The 24,091-nt window shown below is 38.1% G+C and overlaps 1 protein-coding gene across 11 annotated transcripts in view; it reads left to right on the plus strand.

Annotated features, from left to right (window-relative positions):
* CDH12 (cadherin 12) overlaps positions 1-24,091 on the plus strand; it is a 565,327-nt gene that overhangs the window by 469,781 nt on the left and 71,455 nt on the right. For 10 of the 11 annotated variants that reach the window (XM_065052613.1, XM_065052615.1, XM_021298004.2 and 7 more), the window contains 2 exons: positions 5,339-5,458; positions 13,909-14,076. In XM_065052613.1, coding sequence (XP_064908685.1) covers positions 5,339-5,458; positions 13,909-14,076 — 288 coding nt within the window. The remainder of the gene's footprint in view (positions 1-5,338; positions 5,459-13,908; positions 14,077-24,091) is intronic. The other variant, XM_021298011.2, reaches the window with a different exon arrangement.

Genomic DNA, 24,091 nt, shown 5'->3' on the forward strand with positions numbered 1-24,091 from the left:
GTTTCACATGCCTACCTGTGCATCACTGGAACATGCAGCCCATTGCTGCCAAGCTTCCTGTGCCCAGCAAAGTGAGCTGCAGGTGCCCAGTGTGAGTGTAGATGCCAACATGGTAAAAGTCTAATGACACTTTACATAAACTCCACTGTAAGAATCATCATGAAAGGACTCATTCTGGCTCACACTTTTTTCAGCAAATCTTGGTTTTGGCAAATCATTTCTGATTTGGAGGAAGCTGCTGCTGGTGGGGTAGCAGGAACCACTTGCTGGTCATAGTGCATTTGGAAAGAAGGGGAGCTGGTCACTGCTGTGTAAAAAGAATATTGATTGGTTTTAAGATGCTGTTGCTAGGGCTTAGGAAACAAATGATGGAATAGGGGATGAGCTCCAAAATCCATTCTCAGCTACAGTATCTTTGCTATGAATATGCAAAACAAGATAAAATGTTTACTGCTTTATCTGTTGTTCCGGTCTCCTGAGACATTCTATAGATTACATTTATGAAAAATTACCAACTCTGCTTATTAAAAATATTCCAAATAACACATTCAATACTTCACATGTCAACATCTTAAATATATGTGAATACTTACATTTTAACAAGAAATATTAAGATTGCTTGAAAATTTTATTTGAGCATTTCTTACTTAAACCTGTTGGAGCTTAAGAGAAGCTAATGAACACAGAGTCAGTAGTTCTTCATTTGTGTTAATTTAGTATACTTTGTAAAGCTTTTCTTATCCTGAAGTGTTATCAATACCTATATTCCATAATAAATCACAGAATCATAGAATGGGTTGGGTTGGAAGGAACCTTAAAGATCATCTAGTTCCAAATCCCCTGCCATGGGCTGGGTCATCTTTCACTAGATTGGGTTGCTCAAAACCGCATCCAACCTGGCCTTCAACACTTCCAGTGATGGGGCATCCACAGCTTCTCCTGGCTAGCCTGTTCCAGTGTCTCACCACATTCAGTAAAGAATTTTTTCCTAATATATATTATCTGAATGTACCCTCTTTCAGTTCAAAACCGTTATCCCTTATCCTATAATTACACTCCTCGATAAGGGTCCCTTCCAGTCTTTCTGGTAGGCCCCCTTTAAGTACTGGAAGGCTGCTGTATGGTCGCCCTGGAGCCTTCTCTAGGCTAAACAACCCCAACTCTCTCATCCTGTCCTCATACAAGAAGTGGTCCAGTCCTTTTTCTGGTCATCTTCATGGCCCTCCTCTGAACCTGCTCAGGCAGATACATGTCCTTCATATGCTGTAGGCCCCAGAGCTGAACACAGTACTCCAGGTGAGGTCTCAAGAGAGTGAAGTAGAGGGCGAGAATCACTTCTCTCAATTTGCTGGTCTCACTTCTTTTGATGCAGCCTAGGATGTGATCGGCTTTCTGGGGTGCAAGTGCACACTGAAGGCTCATATTCAGCTTTTCATCCAACAATACCACCAAGTCCATCTCCACTGGACTTCTGTCAATCCACTCATTGTCCAGCCTGTATCTGTGTTTGAGATTGCCCTGACCCATGTTCAGGACCTTGTACTTGGCCTTGTTGAACTTCAGGAGGTTCGTACCATCCCACTTCTCTAGCCTGTCCAGGTCCATCTGGATGGAGTAAATCAGTATATAAATGAGTTGGTATTTATTTATAATTCTACAAATAAATGAATAAATCACACCATTCATACAAAGGTTAAAAGTTCTTAAAATATATATGTTTCCATAAGAAAAAAGCAGCATTTTTTGCACAAGCCTTACCAGAGCTATATCTGCCTTCTGAATATGACCTAGCATAGCAAAATATCATATCTTACAGTCCCTTTCAAAGTACACTGTAATTATTTTTCCTGAGCTGAGCTTCTAAGGATTAAAAGAAAATCTCTGATAGTGATAAATACAGGTGCAGAACTGTAACCGAAATGGATAGAAAATAAGCATTGGTGTTTAACTAGTAGTTTAAGTATATAACAGTCACAATGCTTTCTTCTTTAATAATTCCCTTAAAATAAAATCACATTTATCATTTATTTTGTCTCATTGCATCTTCAATGTATCAGTTAATGTTGATTTCAAATCTTAGGATCAGTACAATATTAAGAATTATTTTCTAAAAGAGCTGGTATATATGCTTATGTGTTGTTATCAATTTACAAGTGAGGTGCAGTGAAGCAAAATTCATAAAGATGGTACATGCTGAAGTCCAAAAGTACTGCGAAAGTATTAATAACATAACATGAGATTTTCCTCACTGCCCAACTATAGGAGCTTTTTAACTGTCTGTATTTGTTGTCCAAAGTGAGTTGATGTGAACAGTCAGTACTAAGAGATGTGATTTGCCTTCTTGAGGTGATGGCCACTGCTGTTTCTATCAGATAGTCTCAAGTGTTGGAGAGATCTTTATTATGTCATCTGCAAGCTCTTTGTTGATAATCTGTGAGAAGGCACGTATTGTGGCTAGATTTCCAGAAACACTAGATTTTAAATCCTGAGCTTTGGTAGGTCTTCTCAGTGCTCAGCCTTCAGAAAATAAGTACATGTATTCTGAAGCTTAACTTTCTTCTCTTGCATTTGTAAATCTTGGTCTGCCTATCCTGTTCTCTTATGGAAAATGTTACTTTCTTCAAGAACCAAAGCAAAGGTCTCAGTAACATCATGACAAAATTTTGTTGATTCATACTCAGAAAACAAACTGAAATCACCTTCCTGAAGTAGCAACCAGTGTGGCAGTGGAAACATGAGTCCTGATCCAAGACATATCTTGGGAATGTGTGACAGCACTGCCTTTTTTTTGCAAAAGTGCAGGCTGTTGTCTTAAAACAGTCCTGAACCAGCACACTTGTGAGCCAGAGCACTCAGTCACCCAGTTCCAGCTCAGACCTCAGCATCTAGTAATCTGATGCTTTGCTCCACCACTTCAGAGCGTTGCAGGCCTCACCAGTCTGAGGTCAGAACATAGTAAAAGACAGAACAATTTGGTAGGGAGGAAAGAAGGCAGCAACTATGTTAGAATTAACATTTCTTTCCAATTGAAAAGCTAGACTAAATTTTTTAGATTAGAAAGGTAGTGAAATACTGTAGCAATAAAGGAAGACAATAGCGTGTATACAAGGATGGGAAGTTGTACTGTACAGTGAGTGAACTTGGCATGTTTTGTCAGTGTAATTGCTGCAGAAGGAACAGATCTTCCTTTTTCTTCCACAACAGTAAGGGCCCAAAGGTAGAACATACAGTGAACTTCTATTTTTCAAGGGAAGAAAGAAGAAAATTTAAAAGTTACCATTTCCTTCTCTGCCTTGGTCACTGGAGTAGAACTAAGTTATTACAGTAGCTCCCTGAATTTCTGGAGCAGAAAACAGGGCTGAAAATGGAAGATCCTATTACAAAGGTATTCCTTATAGGCAGGGACAGATGGAAGCCATCAAGTGCTTTACAGGTATTAGATAGCTTCTGTGTGTCATTCCCGGAGGAAAATGTATTCCTCCAGCTGGGCTTGTCTAAGCTATTTAATGTATAGTCGGTTATGGTCATGTGTTATGTAAAGAAAGATGTAAGTGTTTGAGGATGCACTGCTTCCACAATTGTTATACTGAAACTGGACTTTGGTCTTCTCTGACACATATAATTCCCCACCTTTCACATCCAGAAAATCAAGAGAGTAACCTCAGGCTATTATGTTAACTGAATCCATCTCAATGGTTTATTTTCATTCATTTATTCATTGCTAATATTTTCTTTTAGAAGCTGACTTAGTGAAACTTGCCTTCAGCCTAAAAACACGATCAGTCTATTGACTTTAAAAAGTGACTGTAAGTGAAATGGCATTTATATTTCTGTGTCTTCTTCATGAAATAAAATGAATATGGTTTGGAATACCTTTTCATTCTCTATTGTTCAATAAACAGCAGTAGCAGGAGCAGTCTTGTATGATTGGCCATCATGCAACAAGTATTTTTACAATGTTAATTCCAAACCTTTCAGCATCACTAACAATCTTCATATGGAGAGATGCAGGGGGACACACACTGGAAAAAAAAAAAAAAAAAGTCCATAAGCAGCTACCTTCTTCGTTATGAGTTACTTTCCTATGTTGTAAGACCATTCACACAGAACATCTCTCAGTGAGACACTCCCAGAAAAAAACTTTGACAAGTCCATTAAGGTTATTTTTAGACTGTGAACATCTTTTGAAACTTGCCAGTTTTCATTACATAAAAGTAGCAGTCTTGAAGTGCTTGAAGTATTCCATGGATATTATTGAAAAAATGTCAGATGACCTGCAAATGCCAAACATTTCTTAAAACAAAAATGGTGCAGATAACTCTCCTCTCTGTGCTGTTTCTCCTTTAGTTTGTCTTAGCCCTCTCACTCCAAATCAGCATTGCAAATTCAAACATTCATTTGTACAGAAGATCATAGGAAACTATTAATTGTTCAAAGCTGATTGGAAAGCCTAAATATGTGGCCATTTATTTTGCTGAAGACTATAGTTTGAACACTCTTTTCATTACGGAGCAGTGGGGAAATGCAGGTAAACTGCTTCGTGACCAACAGGAGGCACAAGACATTTCTGCAAGGCTATTGCATTTAAAGTGAGTTTTCTGTCTTCTTGTGCATTTCTTTTACTCCATGACATGGGTCCCCTTTATGTTGGTATATAAGTCAAACTGCACTAGGTCTGGACTGTAACAATGGCTGAAAATAGAATATCAAGTTCTTCCTCTACAGTACTTTTGTTTCCTATTCAGCTCTATTGGAAAGGGAAGACTCAAGTCTGGATTCTGAAGACAACTGGCTGAACCAAACACCTAATTTCATTCTGCAATGGGAATGAGAATTCTACCTTTAGGAGACTGTAGTATAGTTTTTTTAAGGTACTTTGAGGTTAGTTCATTGCCAAATTCAGGAGCTGCTTGACCAGATACTTGTTTCAAAAGCAACTCACATGTTTCACTTTCACAGTTGTCAACCTTTTCACAAAATTGTGAGGCATAATCTTTTTTCAAAATCCAGTATTGTGCTTCCTGAGGCCTCCATTCTATATGTGTGGGGTAAAAAGTTTTTATAAATAATGCATACGTCATGAACTGTTTATAAATATCTTCTGATGGTGAGCTGCTTCACCTTTCCTTCCTGTTATGCCTCAGCTATTACCTAGATGGTTGCTAGCGTGGAGCTCAATAATTGACTGTTTTATTCCTGCCTTTTTTTTTTTTTTTTTTTTTTTTTCCCAGTGGAACAAAGATTACAACAGAATCCACTAGCAAAAAGACAAATGTGCCTGAAATATCCCTGATTGCTGCTTTATACTGAAAATGTGATTACCTCTGCTTCTTTGCAGGTGCATATGTGCTTCAAGTAAAGGCAACAGATGCTGATGATCCCACTTATGGAAACAGTGCTAGAGTGGTTTACAGCATTCTTCAGGGGCAACCATATTTCTCCATTGATCCGAAGACAGGTAAATAATTTATCACCAACGGTGGAAGATTTAAACTTTGCATTTTGATTTGTGTGGCCAGTATCAATGAATAAATACAAACTGGGCTGATACGCCCTAAAGCCACTAGACTAACTTTGCACATGATTCATTTCTGAATATCAACTGTTTTTTGAATGGATTACAATCTGCTGTATAAACAAAAGAATCAGAATGTTAGGGATCAGAAGGGACCTTGAAAGATATTTCATAATAAGGTAATGAAATATTATTTATTGCAAATACTAACAAGATAATGGTATTATAATTTACTGAGTAATGGGGCATTAACTTTTGCAATGCTCTAAAATCAAGCTGTTTCTCTGATGAGTCAAATTTTCATGGTGTCTTGAAACACAAAAATGATAAACTGTCATTCAACATCTTCAAGTAAGTAAGTCTGTTGGAGATTAACAGAGAATCACAGAATATTAGGGACTGCGAGTGACCTCAAAAGATCACCTAGTCTAATCCTCCCACCGATGCAGGAACACCTAGATCAGGTTACACAGGAATGTGTCCAGGTGGTTTTTGAATGTCTCCAGAGAAGGAGACTCCACAACCTCCCTGGGCAGCCTGTTCCAGTGTTCTGTCAACCTCACCATGAAGAAGTTTTTTCTCATACTCAAGTGGAACCTCCTGTGTTCCAGTTTGTACCCATTGCCCCTTGTCCTATCATTGGTTGTCACTGAGAAGAGCCTGGCTCCATCCTCGTGACACTCACCCTTTACATATTTATAAACATGAATGAGGTCCCCCCTCAGTCTCCTCCAAACTAAAGAAACCCAGCTCCCTCAGCCTTTCCTCTTAAGGGAGATGCTCCGCTCTGTTAATCATCTTTGTTGCCCTGCATTGGACTCTCTCCAACAGTTCCCTGTCCTTCTTGAACTGAGGGGCCCAGAACATATTCTAGGTGTGGTCTCACCAGGGCAGAGTAGAGAGGAAGGAGAACCTCTCTCAACCTACTAACCACCCGCTTTCTAATACAACCCAGGCTGCCATTGGCCTTCTTGGCCACCAGGGCACAATGCTGGCTCATGGTCATCCTGTTGTCCACCAGGACCCCCAGGTCCCTTTCCCCTGCACTGGTCTCTAAAAGGTCATTCCCCAACTTATACTGGAACCTGGGGTTGTTCCTGCCCATGTGTAAGACTCTACACTTTTCCTTGTTATATTTTGTTAAATTTTTCCCTACCCAACTTTCCAGCCTGTCCAGGTCTCGCTGGATGGCAGCACAGACTTCTGGTGTGTCAACCACTCCTCCCAGTTTTGTGTCATCAGCAAACTTGCTGACAGTGCACTCTATGCCCTGTTCCTCCAATCAGTCCTGGAATATCTAAAATATGTATCCATTGAACAACATTTTTTGTATGCTTTACCATTTCTCTATAGCTAAATCTTTATCTGCTACCAGCATTCTATTTTCTTGTGGTAATTCAGTTTTGTATCTTGAGTCTACATTATTTTTTTGCAGCATTTTTTACTTGCTGAACTTACGGTCAGAAATTCTCTAGCAATGATTGTTTAGCTATGTAGAGCTAAAATGAGACTGTGGAACAGCTAATCATCTCTTGCCCTCCTATTTTCCTGGGGCATAGTGTGTTATTCTGGGATTACTGGATGTTTGAGCAGAAGAGGATAATAACTTTAAAGAAACTGAAGTATTTGGGAGGTTGGTAGACATGTTAATTAGGTATATTCTCCTATATTTCTAAATGTCATTCTTGTTTCTATATTTAGAAATTCAGTTCAGGAGCCATTAGTCTACATGCTGAATGCTATGCATTGTGCCATCCTGCATGTGTTACAGGGATAGTTGTCCATATGCTTCTTTCAGAAGAGAGTTTCTTCTTCCAAATAAGCTGTATTTGAATGTCAGATTGTGTACTAAAGAGCTTTTATCCCTCATCAATCAATAGTTTGGGAGTGAGAGCCTCTTAAGGTTGTTAGTGCACTATCTCCAATAGGCACATTGCTTTGTCACATGCTCCATTTAGCAGGAGATTGTATTGTGATTTGCAGTGGGCAGCTTTACTTTCCAAACTGAAATGAGACTTCTTCAAGTGTCCGGGGGAATAAAAATATTTACCTTTATACTTAGGTTCTTTATTTCAGTCTTCTAAAGAATGAGGAGGAGCTCAGTGGCAAGAAAAAGCCACAATTGGAGTTTTAGTGTAAGTTTCCCAAGGGAAAAAAAAATATATATATACCTCCTGAAGAAGAACTTTTTTTCCTGTGGCACTTCGAATTGCTGTATCACATGCTCTCATCTATTACTCAGTAGTGAGCAGTGAGTGGACCATGGGTGATGGTCTGCACCCTTCTAGCCCTGAAGCATCATATGAACCCAGTGTTTCTACATCTGTCTATTAATGTCTTTAATGAGTTACTCAGTTGTGCCTTGGTGGTAAAATGTTCAGTGATGCACCCCTGGAATACTCTTGTATTCTTCAACAACTTATTCTTACAAAGTTCCTGGGTGATGAGCAGTGTCCATGTAACTAAAACTCTTAAAATATTTCTCCTCCATACCTTGTCTACTGTCCAGTAGAGTTGACTTGTCCAGTAGCACAGTATCTGCACATCCAGTGACTAGAAATTGCACAGCAAAAGTGTGAGGGTTTTTTGGTGTGGTTTTTTGTTTGTTTGTTTGGTTTTATTTTTTTATTTTTTTGTTTTGGGTTTTTTTTGGGGTGAAGAGCCAGTTTTCCTTACTTATTTGGAACATGACGTCTCTTAACTTATTTTATACCTCACACTTACATTTCATGAGACAGCAAACAGATAATTCTTATTTATTAGTTCCCCACGACCTTATAAACCTAGGTTATCCTACAGTTGCCTCTTTTCTAGATTGCAGATTTCTTTAAACAGAAGTGTCGAGGGTTTAGATTGCGGGGTGACAATAAAACCCTGGCAGATATATTGTTAACCTCCTCTCCCCGCCACTTCCCCCTTTTGCCCCTCCCTCTCCCCCCTTCCCACTAAGGATAGGTGATTGGGAGGGAAAGAAGAACAAAGAGAAGAGAGTTGGAAAAAAATTAACAACGTTTTACTAATGCTACTAATAAGAATAGAGAAAATAATACAAAATATACAAAACCAATCTTGAAAGTCTCAGCAACTGCAGAGCCGGCACCCAAAGTCCTGGATTGGACTCTGCAGCCAACCGGAGCTGGATTCAGTCACTCACTAGGCCTCAGTTCACAGGGATGAGTAGCAAGTTCCTCTCCTAATATCGGCCATAAGGAAAAAGGGAAAAAAGGGACGAGATCCTCGTGATCTTCCACTTTTATATGAAGTATTCATGTGAATGGAATGTTATACACCGTTGGTCAGTTTCTTGGTCACTGGTTTCTCGTTGCCCCTCTCGCGAGATGTCCTTTTGTCCTTATCAATAAGTTTGCATTCCATTGCTAGGTTTACCAAAACATGCATCTGGTTCTCCCGGAAAATGCAGCTAATATGAAGGCTTTAGCTGACAGGCAAATTCACTAAAAGAGAAACTTGTTTTTTAACAAAACCAGGACAGAAGCCATTCCATAACAGTGCTTATTCCTCCTCAGAATGAGAAAGTGCACAGTGTTCAAGAAGGCAGCTCATGTGTATATATAAAATTGTTTAATCATAACACTTTATCTCTTTATTCCTTTCCAAATGGTTCCAAACATTCTGTCTACTTCTTAGCTTCTGCCATGCAAAAGCTGACCTCAACATCTCATTGTAAATGTTAATGGTGAAAGCACTGACTATAATTTAGTATGAGAAATAAGGATTGTGTTTGGCACATATGAGTTTACACATACTCTTTTCTTAATTCTTGATAGGGGATAAATGTTTACCCTGATATGAATCTAGTATACTTATATAGTTTTTAACTTTTATGGGTCTGAATGTCACAGCTGACAATTTACTCCTCTTCTTTAGCGACCTCCTAATTTTTTGCAGTGCTTTGTCTGGAGGTAAGCAAACTATGTGGAAGCGGGCAAGTTGGCTTTTATTGCTCTTGAAGGAAGATTAAATGCATTGCAGTCCCTGTTGGAGAGCAGCTGTTGGACTGGCACATTTTAAGTCCTCAAATCTTATACATGAGGTTTACTTTTTGATGCTATAAAACTGCTCTTCTGATTTCAAAGTGTTTTATTTAACATAGAACAGTTCTCTCAAGATAGATAACCTCCCTTATCTTTCCTCTGTATGTTCTGTTGTAAAATATCCTTTTGACAAACTTCTTTTCACCCAATTTTCTGATCGGTTTATGAGGTAAGTATTCTTATTTATGGCTGGGTGTCTCCATTTTTTTCCTTAGACTCAGCATTCTAATCCATATTCTTACCTTACTTATATTCTTAAAATCCAAATTGGCGTCAGCAGGAGTATCAATATTAATATTTATTCAGGAAGTTTTTCATGGAACCTGGATTTTCCCTTCCACATAATTAGATCATCTCCTGCTGAATTATAGCTCAATAACTTTGTGGAGTATATCTTCTTGCCCAGATGCCATGCAATTTTCAATTTTCAGCAGCCTCATCAAGACCATACTTTTCTGTACCTTTAATATTGATGACATTTGCAAAGAAAAAAGAAAAAAGAAAACACAACAACAACGAAATATTAATATTAATATTAATATTAATAATAACAATAACAATAACAATAACAATAACAATAACAATAATAATAATAATAATAATAATAATAATAATAATAATAATAATAAAACAACCAAACCAACCCAAACCAACCCACCAACCCAAAACAACTAACCAAACAAAACCCAGCAGAACACTACCACCACCACTACTGTTCTATAGCTGAACAATCTTTTTTGTGAAATCTTATGGCAGAAGGACTTAAAAAAACACTCAGAACACAATTACATGCAAATAGGGCCTCTACAGTATAATAAGCCTTTAAATTAAAGTTTGGATGTTCTTTGTCAAGCTGAAGCTAGAATACCAAAATTTGTAGTCCTTTCTTTTCCGTGGATTTTTATCTCCATTTTATTTTTCTATTTTGCTAATTAGATAACTTTAAATTATCTTTGTTCTGTCCATGTGAACTGATGATTTTGGTAGAAATAGTATTTTTCACTGTTTTTCCATGGTTTTGAAATGCAGTAGGTAGCAAAGTGAAAATTGCCTATGAACTGCTAGACATGAAAATTATTCATATTGATTTTTTTTTTTTTTTTCTGGTGGAGACAAAGGATTTTACAGAAAAAAAAAAAAATAGAATACCTTTATACTTCCAGACAAGAATAAACAGTATGTGACTGGGAACTTTGCTACTAGAGTGATAGCAAATTCCTCATTTCTAGAATATTTCTAACTGAGAAAGCCACTCAGTTGTACCTAAAACAGGTATAGCAATCAGGTAAAGAGCATCTTCTGCTCACAACCTACTATCTGCTCATACTGACTTTTTTCTACCTACTGTTCTTTTTTTTTGTTAGTATAACAAGAGAAGTCTTTAATTAATTTCTATTTAGAATGAACATACCAGAGATGATGTAAAATACTGTGGAACACATCGTCTTCACAATGCAAAAATATGGGTTAAGAATTTCAAAAAGAAAAAAAAAAACTAGTAAAGTTAATCCAACTTACAAAAAAAATTTTTTCATGGATATCACATGAATATGAACAAATTCTTACAGTTTTACAATTCAGTATTTCTGTCTGGTACATACAAAACACTGAACAACAGTGATTGTCTTCAAAAGCTCTGAAGTGTAGTATTGCAGTATGTAAATGTTCTTCAGTGTTTGCTAGTTATATTCCAGACCTATGCAGTACAGTATATGCCATGATGAGGTAGAAACTAGTAGTTATTATTAATTTTGTTGTTATCATCACCAGTGTTACAAGAAGCGAGAAAGGAAATTGTTATACAATTTAATTCAACGGGAACTTATAATAGGTTCCAGAAATAGCAGATTTAGGTCAAAGTTATTTCTAGAGTCAGAACAAATAATGTGAGTTTATGGTTCTTATTCTCACTTGTTAACATGGCAGTGGTTAGTTGCTCTAAATATAAGAATGACCCTTAAAGCTTGTTTCTTATCATTCCAGACCCATTATAACACCAGGGGAAAGACTGCTTTTAAACCCAAATGGTTTAATGCTAGAAAATAATATTTTCTAAAACAATAATAACTTAGAGGGGAATCGTAGAATTGTAGAATGTCCTGAGTTGGAAACGACCTACAAGGATCATCGAGTCCAACTTGTAATGCCACAGCCTTATCTTAAAGGGCTTTGGGAAGGGACATTACTCTCTAGTGTCTCTGTACAGGGGTTCATGGGGCTACAAGGAGCATTTCCATCAGGAAATTAGTTGCCATGGAGCTACACTTCAGCCTGCCACCCACCCACACCGCCTTCAGCCCCGTCCTTCACCCCAAAAGCTTAGATCCCATCCAGTGAAGGCCCCTCTCCCCATGGAGGAACCCCAGAGAGTCCTCTCCCTGACGAAGCTCTAAGGCAAGTGACTACCAGTTTGCAGGGTAACCTGTAAGGACATGTCGAACCCGCTTATCTGCCTGCAGCAAGCTGGGCCTTGGGTTCTGGCAGGGCCACGGGTGACCGCAGAGGGCAAGGAGGCATATATTCTACTGGGGGGCCTGGGACGGGGACATTGCAGGGGGGGGGTCCTATTTGTTGAGACATTAAGGGCCATAGTACATCCATGAGAGCAGCCTGAGGGTGGAAATTTGTCATTTCCTGTGGTCTACAGGGTGCAGTGTCCTCCTGCCTGCCCTGGGACCGTGGGGTGGACCCAGGCACAGGGAGAGCACAGTCCCTCGGAGATGCATGGGACAAGGCAGACACTGCCCCACTCGTGGGGGCTCTACAGGCCCCCACACCCCACCCTGCCTCTTGGGGAATCCCTCTGTGCCGCCCTGCAAAGGGTCACTCCCACCCCAAAAAGTCCCGTGGGTTTATTTTTCACTTGTGTATGCTGTCTGTACCAATCTGAACCCAGCCATTTTCTGCAAATTATAGCTGAACATATAGGATTATGCACTTTTAAGATTTTGACAAATAAATGAATTTTCTTCTCTATATTTGGTTTCAAGAGAAAAGCTTGAGTGCCCAAAACCTTGTAGCTTTTTGCAACCTCATCAGCTAATCCTATAATCAATATTACCTCTCTCTATATATGTCTTCCTTTTGTCATATACATTCTTAACATATGAGAATGAAGATTATGGCATACCTGTTTAGACATCAGCTACCCAAAATCACTGAAGATTCAGAGTCATTTGGGTAATGTCTTCACATGATATTTTACTTACATTTCTTTAAGGAAACTCCTAAAGCTTTTACTGCATCTGTGTGCAGAAAACTTTTTTTGAAAAAAACTTTCTGAAAGAAAAGAGTCTTCCAATAACAATTAACTATTTAGTATTTCCAACTAACATAGTGTGGTCTATTGTCTAAGAAGGAATTGTGTCACCTGTCAAATAAAATTAAAATCATAGAAACTTTTTGGTTGGAAAAGACCTTGAATATCATTGACTCAGTCACTTCCCTGTGCAGCCTGTTCCTATGCCTGACAATCTTTTCAGTGAAGAAGTTAAGAAGTTTTTCCTAACATCCAATCTAAATTTTCCCTGGCACAACTTGAGGCCATTTCCTCTTGTCCTATCACTTGCTACTTGGGAGAAGAGACCAACACCCTCTTTGCTAACAATCTCCTTTCAGGTAGTTGTAGACAGTGATAAGGTCTCCCCTTAGTCTCCTTTTGTCCAAGCTAAACAGCCCCAGTTCCCCCAGCTGCTCCTCATAAGGTGTTTGCTCCAGACCGTTAACCAGCCTTGTTGCCCTCCTCTGAGCTGCCTTTCTTGTAATGAGGGGCCCAAAACTGAACACAGAATTTGGGACGTGGCCTCACCAGTGCCGAGTACAGGGGGATGATAGCTTCCCTAGTCCTGCTGGCCACATTATTGCTGATACAAGTCAGGATGCTGTTGGCATTTTGTGCAGAAGGAATATCGTCTTGGCATACTTTAGCTTAACTGTGGTGGCAAGTGACTGGTTGGAAACAATTGAAGATGCAGGCTCTGAAATGCATTGCTAACTCTTCCTGCATTGCCCTACCCTGTATAAAACAAGGTTCTTCAGTTCCCATGTGGTAAACCTATGCTCACACCATTCACATCCCTATTAACAATGCACCATTTTCTTTCAGCCGTTCATGTCCTGGTTGAAAAGTCACAGCAGTCATTTTGGATGGTCGAATAGCTGATGAGCATGCTTTTGAAAAGCCTGAGTGATTTGCATGGTTCTGTGAGAACTTGTCTCTTATCAGCCCCTTATGAGAAATTTCATTGCTCGTCTAAGAGATCCTGTATAAAAATGTAACAGCAGACAATCACGGTCCTTTGTTTACTGGTACTTTCTCTTTGCCATTTCTTCTTGTAGGTGTAATAAGAACAGCCTTGCCAAATATGGATAGAGAAGTGAAAGAACAATATCAAGTTCTAATTCAAGCCAAGGACATGGGAGGACAACTGGGAGGACTAGCTGGTACTACCACTGTAAACATTACTCTCACGGATGTCAATGACAACCCACCCAGATTTCCTAAGAGTATGTTGTATTCCAAAGGCACTAATTTTCAAATAAGCATGACTGAAAGTATTAATGTGAAAAATCATTTATATAGGGAATTGTGATCCAGGAAGAAGAACAAGATATGATGAAAAAACTTTGAATATACTGGTTTTTGTTTGTTTGTTTGTTTTTGTTTTGTTTTGTTTTGTTTTGTTTGTTTGTTTGTTTTTAATAATACAAAACTCAACTTGAAACTATGAGTTTTTAATATTTAAGAGGAAATACATCATAATTACACAGCATCAGCCTGAGAGTTCATTTCATTCACACTTTAAAAATTATTTGGGAAATCCTGTTTTCACAAGAGAAACTGGATGATAGCCTTCAAATGAAAAAAAAGGTTATAACCTGAGACTTCCAGGTACCAAAGACAGAACTGGCTCATGCTAAACGTTGTTATGGTAATAAGGAGCAGATTTTTTTACCTGTCTTAGCCCAGAAGACTGTATCTGTCCTTAGAAACACAACCTCAAAATAGTGATCATGCACTGACAATTTATAACATTTCATACCAATTAGTTTAAATGAGGCTTTTCAGAGGTATGCTAGTTTACAGGGTTCCATAGTTTGTGTATGATTACTAGGATTGTTACTTATTGCTCTCCTTAAATTTACTGAAGTTTTATGTATTCTCTATCTTTGGAATGCAGACACTAATCAAGCATATACCTTGATAACTATGCTGAAAAAATTAGCAGCTAGAAGTTGTTAGTAAGGTAGATTCATATCAGAATATTCATGTGAATTTGCAGTAAGATCATGGCAGACTTTTACTTTGTATCTCTTTTCTTGCACATGAATTTTAATCCCACTTTATGTATTATGAATGCTCCTCAGGTACCAAACCACACCTGAAACTTCACAGTTTTCTCTCATATAGAAATTTTTCCTCTTATTTTTCTCAGCATTAAAATATATTGTATTTCTGCAGGCATGTAAGAATGACCATGTTAAGACAAAGATCCATCTGGCCCTGCCTTATGTCTCTTACACTATTATCTAGAGGGTATGTATAAGAACAGACTAAACAGTACTCCAGAACATTTCCTTAGTTTCTAACCAGTTTTTAGTCCAGATGGTGTCTTTGTGTTTAACAACCCTCAATGGATTTTTCTTACAGATTTCAGAGCCTGCAACATCCTAACTAGGGAGGTGCACACATTAATCATACATCACACAACAGCTTCCCCTCATTTGTTCTGAATTCATCCCTGCCTATCTACCTGCATGTTGACCTCTTTAAAGAATTCAGAAAGTGTTGCAAAATATAACCTTTACAAAAGCTGTGTTCAGGGTTTTTTTGGTGTGGTTGGTTTTGTTTTGTTGTTTGTTTGTTTGTTTGTTTGTTTGTTTTGTTTATTTGTTTGGGGTTTTTTTCAGTATGGGATATTCTTTATGAGTCCATTAATCCTGCTCCTACTGTTTTGCCTTCTGCATGTCAGTCATATCTATCCTTAGCTCCCTCAAAGTCTGTGGATAACTTTATGGAAAAAAACAGCATTGTATTAACACCTCCAAGCCTTCATGTGCCAGAGTGGTTTGAAGCAAGATATCACACATCATAATAGTCCACTTATTTCATCCTTCAGGCTCTTTGGCCCGTAACAGCTAATCCCAATGATGTGTTGCTGTTGTGTCTGTTTGTTCCACTACGGCTTCTATAACTTATCTAACCTTCTTATGAGTCCCCCATAAAGAAGTGTTCCAGGATAGAAAAATTCCCCAGGTATTCTATGCTGAACACAAAGAAAGAAAAAAAAAAAAAATTAGGTTTTACATTTGTGATCTTATCTTCTCTGGGCACTTCTTCTATATCTCAATTTTGTGTTGACTTTACACAGTTCCTTTCGGGTTTTTGCCTCCAGATGTCTTTAAAAGACAATTATTATTAGCTTGTTTGCCAGAGATTTATTAAAACTCATTTTTTCTCTTCTTTACTGTGGTTTTATAGATAAAGTAGGTTTTATAGTTCTTTCTATTGTCCTCCCTGAGACACAACTTCATTTTTTGACAGATATGTTCTTGCTTTTATTAGCTATATTGTTTACCCTTACTGACTTGCTTTTTAATAGGTGTTGTACATTAGTTGTGGGTGTTCAAAATGGTGTCACTAGATAGCATCTAAACCACCCATAGTGATTTAACTGCCTCAGCTATCCCGTTCAGATTTTTATAGCAATATCCCTCAGTTTTATTTATTTTCACTTTTTTTTTTTTTTTTTGACCTAGTACAACCAACATATAATCTTGCTCCTGCAGATGTTACATTTAAATTCATATGGTTGCTGCAAAATTTTCCTGGCAAGCTAGTGTTAATACTGTTCTATTCTTTAAGTCTTATTTGACTTAGAGCTTCCTTTAACAACCGTCATTATTCCTCCACTGATAAAGTCTACTTTGTCTTTCCTGTGTTTTTTCCTCCTTGGTATTGTGCTGCTGCCTGACTGATTTTCTTATTTTCCACAGATTTTGAACATGCATATTGTGCTGATATTCTTGTCTAGTGTTAGGCATTAAAGCTATCCATACTAGTTCCCATTGTAACCCTTGACTTTATAATGTGATTTTTCTTTGTCGTCTTTACTGAACCCTAGTTTGATCCTGTGTGATCTACCATTTCTATGTTTCCTACTGTACTACCAATACCTTTTGTAGCATTCTTCAGTGAAGAATGCAGAATTCTAGTTACTGTACCCTTTATGTGAACTGTGCACTTTTGCATTTTTTTAATTGTGTGATTTCCAACACCCGCAATTTTTCCTGAACTATTCAGCTAGAATCACAATGGCCATAGGAAAGTGTTTAAACTTTCTGAAGCCTGTTTTTCCTACAGCCAAAATGAATTTTACATCTTTTCAATGGGCACCGATTCTTAAACAGTATCCCTACTTTTCAATAATGTTAATCCCTTCTCCTTACATCGTTTTCTCAGGCAGCCATTTAAAGCTTTGCCCTTTCATCTTTCTCTCCCTGATTGCATACAGTGAGACAATTTCAGACAATGCTACTATAACTGTCCTTAACTTCAGCTTTCATTTGACAGCCTAAATTTCACCCCTAAAACCCCTGTCCAGTCTTACCTTATTTTGTCAGAACTCACATGGACTACAACCACTGGCACCTCTTTCCCTTTTCTGACTTCCTGTCAAAACACGTGTGAGATGCTCCAAATCTGGCCAACAAGCAAATAATCCTGGAGGATCTCTTTGAACCAACATTCTTACTGTCCTCATCCTCAACGCTCGCTAAGTCATCCACCACTGCAGTTTGGTCTTTCCTTTCAGCTGGAACCTCTGCTGCTGGAAGGGTTCTATAGGGGCAAGAGGAAATAATGCCTAGAAACTGGAAAACTCAATGCACTGGCAAGTTCCTTGGGCCCAATGCTCCTTCCTGCATCTGATTTTCAGTTTTATATTTTACTTCTTTTTTGCTGTAAGGAGCCTTAGCAATTTTCTATTTTATTGTATGCCTTCATCTACTATGGCATTGCAAAAAAATACACAAGTTTCACACAATGACAGACAGTTTTCATGACACAGAAGAATCATGGAATATATAATCCTTTTTGAAGAAGATAGCCTTAAGGTCCCATTTAATGGATGCACTGTACTTATGACATCTTTGCCCAGTTACGCTATGAAGGAGGAAAAAAACAGAAAAATCACAAGAGACCAAGCTTGCCCTGTGCTTTGCATGCTAATAGCATTGAAAACCTTTTCTTTCTATTATATCAAATGTCACAGAAGCTGAATTATAGCAGTGACTCTCAACAGAGAAGAAAAATACTGGAGGTTCCTGTTGATATTGAAAATAATAAACATTTAGCATGGCTTACAAGCTAAAATGTCAGTATAGGGACTCTGGTGTATTAGAACAAGCTTGATCAAGGCAGACAGTTGCCAGAAGCATTCTTTTTTTTGGGGGAGGAAGTGAATGTGTTACAGGCAACATGTTTATATTCTTGTAAACTAAAGACTTCTGCTTAATCAAAATAGTAAAAGCAAAAATCCTGATCAATGGGGATTTACTTAGCCAGTCCCATTTGCTTAAGTGGTATGTGAGATGATGTATAGTGTGTCTGAAATTCACAGAGACAAGGTTAGTTACAGTTAACAAAAAAAAAATGATAGAAAAAAAGTTGAGTATGAATTTTATTTCTAGTATAGTAAGGTTCAGAGTAACTACTTGCCAGAAATTGAGTTTATAATTTGTTTGACTACCATAGTTAAAGGGATACTTGTGTAGAATTTTAGTTTATGTGTGAAAAAGAAGCCTTTAAAATCAGGTCTAGGTAGATGTCAAGTTTAAGCCTGGCAAGACCTAAAGAGCCTTTGAGACCTCCAGTCTCATCATGGGTCTAGTCATCATGGGTCAAAGAATCCAGGAAGTCCAACTGACAAGTGAAAGAAGGGGCTGAAGGTCCTTTAACACTAATTGCTGTAGACTAAATGTTTTTGTTTCACATAATCAGGAACACAGTTTCCTGAAGTACTTATACCAAAGATGCTATGCAATAGATTACCTTATCAAATAAGAAGATATTACAGGATAAAGTTTATATTTATTTTCTGAACTCAACTCAGTTAAGCCGAAAGAAAAAAAAATTCACAGCAGAAGTGGGAGAACATGCATTATTAATACTTTGAAGAAGCTAAATTGATAAATAATACATTACAAGCTTGCAAAAAAAATGTATCACGGAACACCTTCGTCTCATCAAGGGTCCTTTAAGGAGACAGTCAGATTCAGATGGGATATCAACATCCAGTGATGAAAAAACACTGAATATCCTGCTGAACATGGAATTTTTTATTTAGAACTTGTGCTTTTGAACATATTCAGTGGGGGAACTTCCACCTTGCATGTCTCACAGTAATGACGAGTGGAACAAAGGGGAAACCTCTAAACATTATATATCTCTGTCAGAGTTGTTTGACCTGCAGGTATCTATTGGCCCACATTTCAGAAAACTGAGACACTTCAGAAATGGATATTTTCTTTATAACTAAAAGGAAAATTGAACCTGAATGATTTCATGAGTAGAAATTTATTTCCAGAAGTGTTTTGTTTATGTCTTGTCTGACTCTCCATTAGTACAATGACTTTCTGCATCACTGTGCATGTTTCATTGTTGAAGATAGAACTTTTTTGTAAATATTAAAATAAATGTTTCATACCAAAGTTTGATTCTTGCCAAAACCAGTAAAAATAAGGCAAAGACTGAAAAGAGAAGTGTTTTTCCTATCATAGCAATGATATTGAAGCAATTAAATTAAAATATTTTATAACACAACACTGCCTTTGAATAAAGAAGAGTGGATATAAGCTGCACACTATAGCTGGTTAAGTAAAAAGACAGTTCAGGACATCACCTTCCTGGAAATTAATGGGCTAACACATAATGCATCGTGCGTTAGACCAGTTTGAGCTAGCTGAAAGGACGGATGCGGCTTATTTCCAATTCTTTAAATGAGCTTTAAGAAAGGATGGATGGGTTACATTTACTTCAACATTTAAATGACAAAAACTGTATAATTAGTTGGTATAAATTATACTTTATGGAATCAAAGCAATTAAGTGAAGTCGTTGATTCATATTTTGTAAGGTGATTGTGCTTCAGTTTTCCCGTCTCTTTCTTTTGTTCATTGATGACAGAGTGACTGTGAAAGCAATTTAGAGAAATAAACTCATATATGCCAAGCAATAAAAGCACATGCAAATTATTTTAGTCAAAGAAATAGTAAGTCTTTTTATTTTGTTATGACATAAATATACTTTTAGAGGATAAGGCCCTGATATAGAAGAAATGCAATTATATTTTAAAATTTATTCAGTTTTTATTCTGACATTAGCAAATAAAAGACCATTCTCAAGTGGCTTAGGAGCTCATCAGTAAGTTTTTATTTTTAAGGTGTGTATTTTTAAGGTGACACTCCCTTAATTTCCTTTTTTTATTAAAAAATAATTGTTTGGCTAAAGCATTGTATTATCATATCATTTTCATCTAACAAGAGAAGTCCATATTGTAGGGGAATGTTTAAAAATAGTTTTTAATAGAAGAAAAGTGAATTGATATTTGGACCTAATACTTGAATTTTGTTTACTTGTGCACATCTTGGCTTTAAAAAAGCATCTCTCTGATGGTCAGAAACCATTATCTCAGGGCTCTTTGGCAGCCACATTTAAAATATTCAGACAGCTGTAGAGAAACACCTAGACATCACAAGAGCCATTTTTTTTGCTGTCATTGGTCTTTCCAGAGGGATCCCAGTGAAATCCATCAAGTTAGTTTGCATAAAAAAGCACGGCAAATTTCCAGAATGCTAACATGCTTGGAAAGAGAAATGCAACTATTCATCCTTCTGGTAATGACACTTTAAATAAGGCAAGGTTGAAGAATCATTCCCAGGACCTTTCACATCATCTGCCTGTCCATACCGTAGAAGTTTGCAGTTAATTGGGTTTAGATTTCCAGAGTGGCTAGTACAACGCATTTCACAGAATGTATTAAAAACTCCACTAGAGACAGCAGAGGAAACATCAATCTTAAATAGAGAAGTCAACAAAACAGACAATTCAGAAACCTGAAATAAAATATCTTTCATTGATATAATTTCAGGAATTTCAGTGCAAGTAAAGACCATGATAAAAGGGAGCTGGCCTTTTTTTCTCCTGGTAATATGAACTTTGCATACTACTTGAATGGTCTGTTATCTGGATGATCTATTATATAAATCTATCATCTATTTCACAATTATGATATTAGGAATAGAGTTTGCATATTATTACCCTTTAGACAGCATCTATTTTCAGTATTATTTATTGGTTCGTAGCATGTTTTAATAGGTTTACTTTCAAGTAAAATCTATATAAATATTTTAAAAGACAATCAAGTGCTGAACTATACATTCTTATGCATACACACTCTGTGGATTGAAGGCTCTTATCTAAGTTATCTATTTACATATTCTGGGAAACTTAGTATAACACAGAATTTGCATACACTATTAAGCACAAGTTTTACTATAGAAAAGAGGTGAATTTTGTTCACTCAGTAAACTAAATGGGACTAATTCCATTAATGTGACTTTGAACCAGTCTCGCTCAGATTTTGTTGAAAAATTGGTTTCAGATGCCAAGTGCAATTGAAAGGTATTCTAGTCCTCATGAATTAGAAAGAAAAATCTTAAAAAAAAAAAAAACAAAACACCAAAAACCAAAACAAAACAACAAAACAAAACAAAACAAAATCAAAACAAACCAACCAAACCAAACCAAACCAAACCAAACCAAACCAAACCAAAATTTTAACCCACTGATTCGGATGAGTGACACATGAGAGAGAAGGTCCTCAGATAATAGTGTCTGCTTTTAAAGATGTCAGAATACAACACAGATCCCACCCAGCAGTCAATTAGACACAGACTGTGTGATGAAAAAATAATTCTGTCAAAATTAAAATATGAAGTTTTGATTTTTTATTTTTTTATTTTTTTATTTTTTTTTTAAAGGAAGGTTTATTCCCTCTCTGCTTGGACAATATGCTAGAAAACTTTTTTGGAATTAAGACTCAGATGTCTGATCTGCCTAGCTAAATATTTTAATTAGTCTGCCCAACTTTCTGGAAAGTTATTCTAGCCACTGCAATTTAGATATGGAAGTATGGCTGCTCTTAGTACTGTTAACGGTTGTTGTACTTGTATCTTCATTGGCTTTCAGAATGACAAGAAGTCTATCTTTCATTGATTAATGAATTTGCCTGGCAGACAAGATGCCCTAATTCAGTTCCAGCAACTAATTACTTATTTTATACCAAATGGGAGATACTTACACAGGACAGGTGGACAGATTCATTGCAGTCTACCCTGCAGGGAGTGATTAGGTGGGAGACCAAGTCAGAGCTTGCTTTGCATCAGAAAGGAAGGCTGAATCCTGGCCTACTCAATCTTTGTTAATTTTCTAACCACTATGCCATAAAACATAAAGGGAAAAAAGCACCAGCTTGTTTTTGGAAACCAATCTTAAGTTTTTTAATGTCAGAAAATCTTAAGCAAGTCAGATTTCCATTTACCTGTGAGATTTGGGTAAACTAAAAGTACACTTTTGAACTGAACATATATTTTAACGAATCATTTCAAGTAGTGGTGCAAGACAGAAAAGCAAGGACTCCAGAAACGGGCCCATGCCATTGTAAGCCAATCATGAAGCCAGTATCCATGCAGAGGTCATTATAATTTTGTATTGTAATACAAGTGAGTCACTTCACTACAGTTCTAATGCCAGCAAAACAACAGGTAAATCAGCATGTGAATAAATACTAGCAGACCAATATTTGCACAGTGCTCTTAGAGGAATCTGAAGAGCGTTTAGGGTAACTCCTCTTCAATCCAGGATCACAGAATCACAGAATGTTAGGAATTGGATGGGACCTCAAAAAATCATCTAGTTCAATCCCCCTGCTGGTGCAGGAACACTTAGATGAGGCTACACAAGAATGTGTCCAGGCGGGTTTTGAATGTCTCCAGAGTAGGAGACTCCACGACCCCCCTGGGCAGCCTGTTCCAGTGTTCTGTCACCCTTGCCATGAAGAAGTTTCTTCTCAAATTTAAGTGAAACCTTTTGTGTTCCAGTTTGAACCCATTATCCCTTGTCCTACCATTGGTTGTCAACAAGAAGAGCCTGGCTCCATCCTCATGGCACTCATCCTTTATATATTTATAAGCATTAATAAGGTCACCCCTCAGTCTCCTCTTCTTCAAACTAAAGAGACCCAGCTCCCTCAGCCTTTCCTCATAAGGAAGGTGTTCTACTCCCTTAATCATTTTTGTTGCTCTGCACTGGACTCTATTCAGCAGTTCCCTGTCCGTCTTGAACTGAGAGGCCCAGAACTAGACACAATATTCCAGACATGGTCTCACCAGGGCAGTGCAGAGGGGAAGGAGAACCTCTCTTGACCCACTAACCACCCCTCTTCTAAATCACCCCAGAATGTCATTGACCTTCCTGGCCACAAGGGCACAGTGCTGGCTCACAGTCATCCTGCTGTCCACCAGCACCCCAGGTCCCTTTCCCCTACACTGCTCTATAAAAGGTCATTATGCAACTTATACTAGAACCTGGGGTTTTTCCCACCCAGATGCAAGACTCTACACTTGCCCTTGTTATATTTCATTAAATTTTTCCCCATCCAACTCTCCAGCCTGTTCAAGTCTTGCTGAATGGCAGCACCGCCTTCTGGCGTGTCAGCTACTCCTCCCAGCTTGGTGTCATCAGCAAACTTGCTGAGAGTACACTCTATTCCCTCGTCCAAATCATTGATGGATATATTGAATAATACCGGCCCCAGTACTGACCTCTGAGGCACTCCACTAGATACAGGCCTCCAACTAGACTCTGCCTCATAGACTATGACTCTCTGGCTTCTCTCCTTCAGCCAACTCCCAGTCCACCTCACTACCAGATCATCCAGACCACACTCCCTCAATTTAGCTGTAAGGATGCTGTGGGAGACTTTTTCAAATGCCTTACTGAAGTCAAGGTAGACCACATCCGCCACTCTGCCGTCATCTATCCACCTCGTTATGTCTTCATAAAAGGCAATGAGGTTGGTCAAGCATGACTTTCCCTTGGTGAAGCCATGTTGACTGCCCTTAACCCTCTTATCCTTGGTATGCCTTGAGATGGCACCAAGGGTAAGTTCCATCACTTTCCCAGGGATGGAGGTGAGGCTGACTGGTCCATAGTTACCCGGGTCCTCCTTCTTGCCCTTTTTGAAGACTGGAGTGACATTTGCTTTCCTCCAGTCCTCAGGCACCTCTCCTGTTTCCCAAGACTTGGTAAAGATGTTGGAGAGTGGTCCAGCAATGACCTCAGTCAGCTTCCTCAGCACCCACGGGTGCAACCCATTCGGACCCATGGTTCTCCAGATTGCCTAATTGCTCCCTAACCCAGTCCTCAGCAACTAAGGCAGACTCCTCCATTGTCCTGACTT

Source organism: Columba livia, chromosome 2, assembly GCF_036013475.1.
Source record: "Columba livia isolate bColLiv1 breed racing homer chromosome 2, bColLiv1.pat.W.v2, whole genome shotgun sequence".
Taxonomy (NCBI): Eukaryota; Metazoa; Chordata; class Aves; order Columbiformes; family Columbidae; genus Columba; species Columba livia.